At 37.5% G+C, this 9,901-nt stretch overlaps 1 protein-coding gene and 1 pseudogene across 1 annotated transcript; both read left to right on the top strand.

Moving 5' to 3' along the window:
• The first annotated feature begins 863 nt into the window (after window positions 1-863).
• LOC120360008 lies at window positions 864-1,417 on the top strand (annotated as a pseudogene).
• A 7,918-nt stretch (window positions 1,418-9,335) lies between these two features.
• Window positions 9,336-9,901, top strand: LOC120360009 (the record flags this gene model as incomplete). The annotated part of the gene is given in 1 exon segment (XM_039459513.1): window positions 9,336-9,901. A coding segment is annotated over 1 exon segment (388 nt), but the record flags the coding sequence as incomplete, so codon positions are not given.

The raw sequence follows: 9,901 nt of genomic DNA on the forward strand, positions 1-9,901 counted from the left end.
TTTTTTAAACTAATAACATACAAAAAGATTTAATCTCATTTATATTCTTTATAGATTACTCAACTATCACAAATAGGAGGAACAGACATCAAATCCCTTACATTTAATATATTGCGAAGAACTTTAAGTGATCCAGTTGCAAGCTTATTTAGTTACGTTGGTGGGAAAAAAAAACGTTCCTTCTTTGATTTGCATTTAAGAAGTATTATATTTGGTAAGTTAAACCAATATTTACTTAAACTAATACAATAAGATTCGTATTCAGTAATCTTAACTGTTCATTAGACATAAAACAAGGATAGAATGATAAAAAAGTGTGCAAACATTTTTATAAGCGCGTTTTCAATAGGGATCAAATAGTTATATATGGTATTTTTTATTATATATGTTAGAAAGAGATAGACAATAACTACATCATATTATTTTTATAAAATAATAATGTACTTATTGTTTATATGTTCAATATATATAAAATACCTTACATAACTATAAATATATGTTACTTTTAAATATTATTGTATATTAACGTGTTATAGGTGCTGTACGAATTTATTTCCCCGACGCAACTGAACAAATTATTTCAGTGCCTGTTAAGTCTTGGTTAAGACATGCATCAGAACGTAACGAAAGAAAGTAAGTTCCTTTTTTCATTTCTACGTGAATAAAACGTTATGTAAAGTATTATTTAAAAATGTATAAAAATATATAATAATGTCATTGTTGTGAAATTTTAATTAGTATAAATTCTTTTAGTGTGAATAAAATGAAAAATGTGGAACATGTTTCGGAACAAGATGACCAAGATGACGCTAGTTTATCGGATTAAGCCAAATATTCATGTTGTTTGATGTTATTTTTGATATATTCTATTCGATATCTATTACGGGTCCCAGAAGCATCAGCCGGATTTAGACAAGATTATTTTAGAGCGAAGTTGGAAGAACAACCTCTCGAAGATCATCATCACGCTGGTAGCGTAGAAAAATAGCAAGTAGGTTCTTGGAGTAGCGCGAATTGATGACAGGCTGTATTCGACGGTCGGTTGTCATCCGACGCGATGCAATAAATATGAGGAATGCGACAATCCAGAGGAGTACCTGAAGTCGTTGTCGGACCTGTCGTTAAATAACAAGGACAAGATCGTCGCGATCGGCGAGATGGACTTGGATTACGACAGGTTGAATTTCTGTCCTAAGGAGACCCAGAAGAAGTATTTCGAGCTGCAATTGTTGTGCTCGACGTTAGAGCTACCAATGTTCCTGCACTGCCAGCGACGACTTCGTTCGAATCCTAAGGAAGCACTAAAGCGAATTGACGCCTGTTGTTGTGCACTCCTTCGATGATAATCCTGAAGATGCGAATTTTATACTACAAGTAAGCTTGTATTTAAATAATAAAGATTAAGATTGAGATACAATATGTGTATTTTTAAAAAATAATTTTAATGGCCTGTAATAATCGTCAAATATCCTAAAATAATCCTCGAACATCCTGAAGTAATCCTTAATTATCCTGAAATAATCCCGAAATATCCTGAAATAATCCCGAAATATCCTGAAATAATCCTCGTAAATCCTGAAATAATCCTGAAATAATCCTGAACGGTCCTGAAGTGTACATGAAATAGGTAGGTATGTCCCAATGATTACTTATGGACGTCCTGGGGACGCCTGATTGAAATGTCCACGGGATGTCTATGGGAAATTGTGAGGCGCAACTTAGATAGTCCTCGGGACGGCCTGTGGACGTCGTAGGATTATAACAGGTACTCCCTACGATATCTTGCTCAACGTAACAGGACGTCCTTAGGACGTCCCGTGGACGTCCTTGTGCTGATAGGGATTATTAATAAAGAAATGTTTCAAATTTCGTGCACACTTCTATCACAGCGCATGTTCAGTTCGTTACATTACGCCAAGATGACTGATATTCTAACCTGTACAATTGCTAACTTTAATGATTGATATCTCGGTTCTCGTGACAAAGCGACACTTTTTTCTGCCAGATTCGTTCATTTTATGTAAAAACGCATCAAATGAACCTAACTTCATCAAAATCGGTGAGGTAGTAGGTATTCTTCAGTATTACCAAATTCACAATAAAAAAGAATAAAACAAAGCTAGTCAGAGACTCTTACCAAGATTATTGTTAATGACTGACAAATAAAGATCACGTTAAAGAACCTGTCACGACGGATATGATGATGATGACAAGATGATAAGAAGTACTACACCACATACATCACAAGTACACCACAAGTCGCATACAACTGACTGATATATGCCAGCGCCACTTGTGTCGAAAATATGAAAGGGAGAATTCCTGAGGGCGACGACGACGTTTCTTAAAAATTAAAGATGAATATTTAGATTTGCGTCGTGATATCTCCGCTTGTAAAGCATGGAGAAAAAAATAAAAACACTTTTATTATACAAGTCGGGGCCCAGCTATCGAGACTACTCAGAACTTGATCGGTTCAGCCGTTACTGAGATCTGATAATCTCGCGTGCTTGAAACTCGCTGACTCGCGTAAAAGAGGGTCGGTCTGCGATTTTTATAATAAAAAAAATTTTTTTTTATATAGGCGCAAGTCGCGACCGCGCCTCTAGATTTTAATTTATTACTGGACAGAAAAAATTTAATGTCATCTCAACAATTCATTGTTTTATATGTAAGCAACAATATAAAATCTTCTTAGAAGAATTTATGATCTTAAACAGACATAATTTGCTTAGATGAAGAAAATTTTTCTCTTCGTGTAAGTGCTGTATTGTCGTGATGACATAATTTGAATTTATTATTAAAAATCGTAATTCTATTTACATTATTTTTCAAACGAATTTTCGTATCCGAGTAAATTTCTTTATGGAATTAAAAATTACAACAGCGCGCGACTAACCGCGGTATCCTGTAAACCGCCTGTATAGGCGCAAGGGATACCATTTCTGTGAGTTTCTCGAGCGCCGCGATTCCGTGTCTTCTCTCTCGATCCAGCGTCGAGGAAGATGCGGTATCGAAACACCTCCCATTACTTTCTGCCGGCACTCTGACCTCCGCCGCGTTGCCATGAAACACGTACGTGCGCGCGTAGTTCACGTGTGTGCGGCAGCCCAGCGTTAGCGCGGAGGGACACCATGTCTGTCGGTGCGTGTACACACATATACATCTTATTCATGACGCTAGCGCCACGGCGCCACCAACAGATGGCGCATTCACTCAAGAGTCGAGTGCGGTCGCGTGGCAAATATAAAAAACCCCGCGGATCGAGAAGAATTGTCTTTTGAAAGAAAAGACGCGTCCACAGAACTGCTGGGATATATATAAGCTGCCTCAAAACAGATTTCCTCTACTTTTAACAATGTTTTTCAAAAATTATCTTATTCCGCTTATCGAAAAAAGAATAAAGTACACATTAAAAGCAATAAAACTTGTGCAAAAATTTTGACAGAATTTTTGCATACAGAAGTTCAAGCTTCAACTTTAGAATATCCAACGGAAAATGTTGAAAATCTTTTAGATACTGCAACAATTTCCCCTAATTCTTCTGCCAAAAATGATATTCACTTAGGAAGATGAACAATATTCAGAGCAAACATCACCTGTTAAAAAAATAAATATGAAACTAATGACAATAAGGAAGACAATGATAATGAAAATGATGAAATAATGAACGAAATTTGATTATAAAAATCTCGAATCATGGTCTTCTTTTACATTTGAAAGTATTTGAGATCATGTTGTTAGTATGAAAGTTTCAGCTGAAGTAAACAATGAATATAAATATCCATTAAATTCTGAGAAGCGTCATTTTTTAGCTGATCTATTTTACAGAAATATGCATAATAAAAAATCATTTTTGAGATCATGGATAAACTATTCAAAAAATGTAGTGTTACGTCCGCGCATTCGCGAAATTGTAATCCGGGACGTAGATTTTGTTTTTTCTTTTGGTTGGATTTTACCTCTGTTTTGAGATAAAGGCAGTTGTCACAAGTCGTGGCTCTAGAGCGTGTGATAACACGTTCGGATACACGACAATTTATTTATACGGGCAAAAGGAAACATTTTGGGAAGGTATTTAATTATGTAATTAATAAGCAGAGAATTTAGAAAAATCTAATAGCGTTTTATTGACGTAAAAGAGTTTTGACATGCGTGATTGAGCTTGGCGGGGTTAAATAAGCGGTGACGCGTGTGCAATTGTTAAACTAAATGTGTATATATATTTTTAATTATGTAGGAACATATGTAAGAAGGTAACTTAAATACAATATAATTATCCGTGAGAGAGATGGAGGTGTCCGTGTCGATCCTTAGTTATTCTCATCTTAACGACTATATTTTCGATTACTACCGGGGTTTTGCGCGAGATCGCTGTAATGGGAGGTTCTGAAACCCCAACAGGTTTCCTCGTGAAGACAGTTGGAGGCAGCGGTCGCGTTCTGGTACGAGTAGGAGCGAAATTAGAGGTCCGACCTGCCGGTCGACTGCTCCCTGTGCCCGACGCAAGATCCTTTTGGGGCTGGACTGGTTTCGGTCGATGGGCGTCTGGAAAGTTGAGCTGAGCGTCCGAGGTATTTTCAACGGGGTTCGCCTGCTGCTTACTTTCCCCCAGGTCCGTGGTAGACCGGGCGCCAAAGTCGCCTCTACCTCTGCCGGCGAGGGGAGGGGGCTTAGACGAGGGGGTGGAAATATCGACGGGTCATCTCCCCCGAAACGTGGATTCCTCGTATCATTTGGCGAAAGAACCGCTTTCGTCCGCCGGCGTAAGCAAGGTGTGCGCGTCTTCGGCCCATATTCTCTTAAAAAACGGCATGATGCTTAACATGAAGGATTGCCACGATGATATACGAATGAGTAGATGACTTACCGGTCTTCCCAAAAGAATTGATTTTAAAGCGTTAGCGATTGAGAGAGAGGTCAGTGCGAGTGATCTACGAATTTTAGTGAGACAATTTATTAATGATTGAAAACCAAATGGCAAAGAGAAAAACGAGTATGTGTTGAGAGAGACGAATTCGCTGGGTCGGAGTGGACACCCGTTAGAATGCTTCTTCTGAAGATAGATATTATTTAGGAAAAGAGTTTGAGTTACCTGGTAGAGAGACGGTGAGTGCGTCGAGAAGTTGCGTCTGCGAGTCTTCCTCGACCCTGTAGGAGAAGGAGAGAGAGAAGGAAGACGTCGAAGAGTTGCTTTCGCGAGTCTTCTCCGACGCTCGGATGAAAGGGAGGGAGACTGAGAAACGAGTGAGGCCACACTCAAGCTAATGCTAGGTGTGGTTCAACCCTCTGGATCTCTGGTGGGAAGGAGAGAGAAGGAAAGAGGCGATTCGACCGGGGCCACCCCGAAGACCAATGTCTTCATCGGGAGTAAACCCACCCGTCGTTGAGATTGTACCTGGAGGTCTGCACATTGGCGGTCGCCGATGGCAGCGAATCCCGCTCGACCAACAAGACTGATCTGAATTTTGGAGCTCCGATTTCGCTCCTTATATAGGCAAGGATATGGGCAAAAGGTGTTGTGGGACGATTCCTCAGGTTCGCGAAAAATTCGGAGCGATAGTTTTTCGTAACGCGTAATCCTTATGAACCCACCCCGCTCCGCGACCGCGCGACTCGCGCCTATAGTTCGCGCAAAGCGCTTGAAGACGGTTCCGGGGATCGCGACTCGCAGAGATACCGCATACCACTCTTCGATGCAAAATCTAATGCTTAGAAAATTAATACAAATTAAGTTCTTTATAGGATCTCGATTAGGCGTACATGGTACGATGGAAGACCATGTACCGAAGCGTTATGCAATGTTAAATTCTATTGTTGCTACTACGAGGAGTTAATTTTAACAGGAAAGATTTCTAGAATTCTTTTATGAGTGTTACTTTTTAAATTATCGTACTTGAGAGTGTACGAGGCAATAGCGCCAAGCACACGCTATCGTTTTATGCATAAAAAGTTAAAGCTTTGTTGTTATCTATGAGAGATCTTTATATTAATTCAAAATATTTTGGCGTTTTTATTGGTCGCGATTTCAGAGTTGTTTTAATATGAGTTGCATGGTGCGGTAGCAAGAAGCATTCATGAAAGAATCACGCTTCGATAATTATAATTTTGCCGTTCCTAATATTTTATATTAAATTGTAAAGATGAATGGAATTCCAAAGCGCGGAGCTTGAAGATATTAGAGGGGGTTGCGAGCCGAGGGGTCGGCGCGCACGAGATTTACTTAGCGCCGATAGATACTCGCGAGTGTCGCGCATCGAGGGGCGGCGTCGCGATGTTGCTAAGCGGTAACGCATGTAAAAGCCGTATGAGCGTTATCGAATTATAATTTCGATACATGATTTACTTAATTGGATGGAGGGTGTTCCCGATTCTTAATTAGGCTATTATCAATACGGATGGCGCGTGAAAATAAAAATTTTTTTCGCTAGACGTAACAGTAGATAAAGTATTTTGTACATCTTGCAAATTATTTAATGCAAATAGTAAATCTTCCTTGGCAACTACGGGAAATAACGATTGGAAGCATATTTGTGAAAATTTAAGATCGCATAAAAATTCTCCTGAACATTTAAAACATTTTATTAATTGGGTCAAACTAAATCAAAGATTACACACGCATAGCAGCATAGATAAAAATTTACAAAAAATTATCAGATGGGAGCGCGACCACTGGCAGACTGTTTTAGATCGCTTATGTAATATTATTTTTTATATTACGAGAAATGATTTAGCATTGCGTGACTCTTCCGACAAATTGTATATACCAAATAATGGAATTTTTTAAGATTGGTGGAATTACTTGGAATGATATGACTCTTCATGAACATTTGAGGGGCATTGTGTGTAAAGAAACTCACTACTGCAGTCATAAAACTCAAAATGAGTTAATTTCTTTATTAGCTTCTTCAATTAAGTCACTTATACTAGAGCGTGTCATACAGGCCAAATATTATAGTATAATTTTAGATTGCACTCCAGACCTAAGTCACATCGAACAATTATCGTTTACTTTGCAACTTGTTGATGTTTCTTTAAAAAAAATATTAATTAAAGAACATTTCATTACTTATGTACCGATTGAAAACTCCACTGGGCAATCTTTGTATGAAACTACAAAACAAATTTTACGACAAAATAATTTGGATATTAGAAATTGTAGAGGACAAGGGTACGACAATGGCTCAAACATGAAAGGCAAAAATAAAGGAGTTCAAACTCGTATGCTTCAAGAAAATCCACGAGTTTTTTTATGTCTTGTGGATGCCATAGTATGAATCGTTTTAAGTGACAGTGCTATTTCTTGCACTGAGTATGTGACATTTTTTGGAATAATACAAAGAGTCTACACTTTATTTACCGCCTCTGTTGGGAGATGGAAAATTTTTACAGATAGCGTGCCATTCTTGACAGTGAAACCTTTATGCACTACTCGTTGGGAGAGTAGAATCAATTCTTTAAAACCTTTTTGTTTCCAAATAGTTCACGAAAAATTCACGATGCTTTCATAACACTCAGTGAAAATGGTTCATCAGATTAGACATGAGGCTCAGACATTATCAACACAAATATGTTGATATTTTCAACGGGTTCATAGTCACTCTCGTAATTTGGTACGACATTTTACATCAAGTGAATATTGTGAGCAAAAGTATGCAATCCACTAATATGGACTTAAGCTCTGCTGTAACACTATTAGATTCTTGTATTAATTATATTTGAGAGTATCAAATTTCTTAATTTGAAAGAGCATTAGTAGATGCTAAACAACTAGTTGAAAACCTTGACGTAGATGCGTCATCGATAAGTTTTTTATTTCTCAAAGACGTGAATACTCTAGTAGAACCATTAAATTTCATTTGTAAATAATGGTGTGGAAAATACTTTACCAAATATATGGATCGCATTGAGGATCTTATTGACAATTCTTATAACAGTTGCTAGTGGGGAACGTAGTTTCAGTAAATTAAAACTCATAAAAACATATTTGCGATCTTCCATGACTCAGGAACGATTGAATTTGTTGGCATTGTTGTCAATTAAAAATGAATTGATAAACGATGTGGATATTAGTAATAAAGTAAAGGAATTCGCTGACATAAAGGCAAGGAAAAAGTTCATATAAAGGTACCTCATTTGAACAAAATAAACAGTTTTTTAATTACGCATAAAAAAAATTACGCATTAAAAAAAAATAATTCACAAAAATAAAAAACAAAAAAACATAATTTTTAAAACAGCAAAAAATTAAAAACATAAAAACAAAAAAAAAAAAATATATAAAAACAAAAAAATATTAAATGGGATTTTGTTTGCCACGTCCTGTAATCCCGAGTAGTGTAAACGCAATCGAGAAAGCCACAAAAGGGATAAAGGGGAGGAGGGGGGCGATTTTTGGAGCTCTTACCCGGAGCGCCATAATTTCTCGCACCGGCCCTAGAATTGACGAATCACGAGGTCCCTGACTCTCCTGTGAAATACATTTGCACACACGTACACACACACAGAGGGGGTTTGGAGTCGTTAACTACTGCACAAGCATGCACATCGCACATGCCTTCCTACATGCATTTTTATTCACACGTGTCCGCAAAAGAAAGTCCGGAGAGTCTTTCTCACATCCTCGCCGTGAACCCTACGCTAATGCAAAATCTCAATGTTTCTCAAATGATCATAACTCTATGAAAAAAAATTGTAGAGACCTCGGCGACATCGCGTTGTTCTCGTCTCGAAAAACCTTTTCAAACAAACCCTCACACGATCCCACATTGCATTTAAGATTCCCCCTCCCTACCCTCGCCCCCCAGGGATAGCAAAATGAGTGTTTTTGGTGTTGTGTGTAGATTGTGTGATACTAATGTAACCCTATAAATTTCAATCAAAAGTTATTTTTCATTAAGTACTTCCAAGCTATAATGTTTGAAAGTTACAGTACACTGTAGTTTTTCAAGCCTCACAATTTGGACAGCACTTAACAAAAATAAACTTGTAGGGTTTTGGAAAGGTCTTGACACCAGCTATTAGATTTTGAAATCAAAAATAGGGTGCTCTATTTAAAAAAGTTAATGTGATTTCAATCTGATCTTGGCGATGGCATCCAATGTCAAAGTAATAATATTAGTAAATAGATTTTTTAAAGCCGTATAACTTTTATCTGAAACTTTTTTTTCTAAAATGCTCAGTTTTTGAGATATTTTGCTGTTCCGGTACTTTCCTCCAACCCTATATATATATATATATATATATATATATATATATATAAAGAGACGCGGTAGCGTCTCGCGTTAAGTATATCTTTTTTTAAATTTTTTTTTAACCAAGTAAATAAAAGACGCTACCGTGTATCATTTACGGTAAGGAACTCAGTTTTTTACAAATAAATGGTTGTCCTTTTTAAACAAATTAATGTTATTGAAAAATAAATGTAGGGGCGGGGGGGTAAGTGTCGATTTTTCCGAGCACAATGACACAAGAATGATGTCCGTACGTGCATTTGATTCTGAGATATGAATTATGCATGTATTTTTTAGCTCGATTTACGTCATTCAGATCGTCGTCGTCGTCGTCTTCCTCTTCGCAGAATTGTCCCCTTTGGCGGTAATTTTGAAAAGCTATATGAATATATATAAAACATATTTCAAAAATTTGTTCTCTCTCTCTCTGTTTCTCACTCTCTCCTTTGCTTGCTCTAGTTCTTCGACTCTCTCTCTCTCTCTTTCTCTCTCTCTCTCTCTCCCCTCTCTCTTTCTCTTCCATTCTCTCGATCTGTACCATTCTTTTTCACTCTCTACCGTTCTTCTACGCTCTTTCTCTCGCTCTCCCATGCTTTCTCTCGTTGTCTATCGTTTTTTCTTACTTTCTCTCGCTCTCCTTCGTTCGTTTTTACCATTCTTTTTTTCAT

This window comes from Solenopsis invicta, unplaced genomic scaffold (genome assembly GCF_016802725.1).
Source record: "Solenopsis invicta isolate M01_SB unplaced genomic scaffold, UNIL_Sinv_3.0 scaffold_626, whole genome shotgun sequence".
In the NCBI taxonomy this organism is placed as follows: Eukaryota; Metazoa; Arthropoda; class Insecta; order Hymenoptera; family Formicidae; genus Solenopsis; species Solenopsis invicta.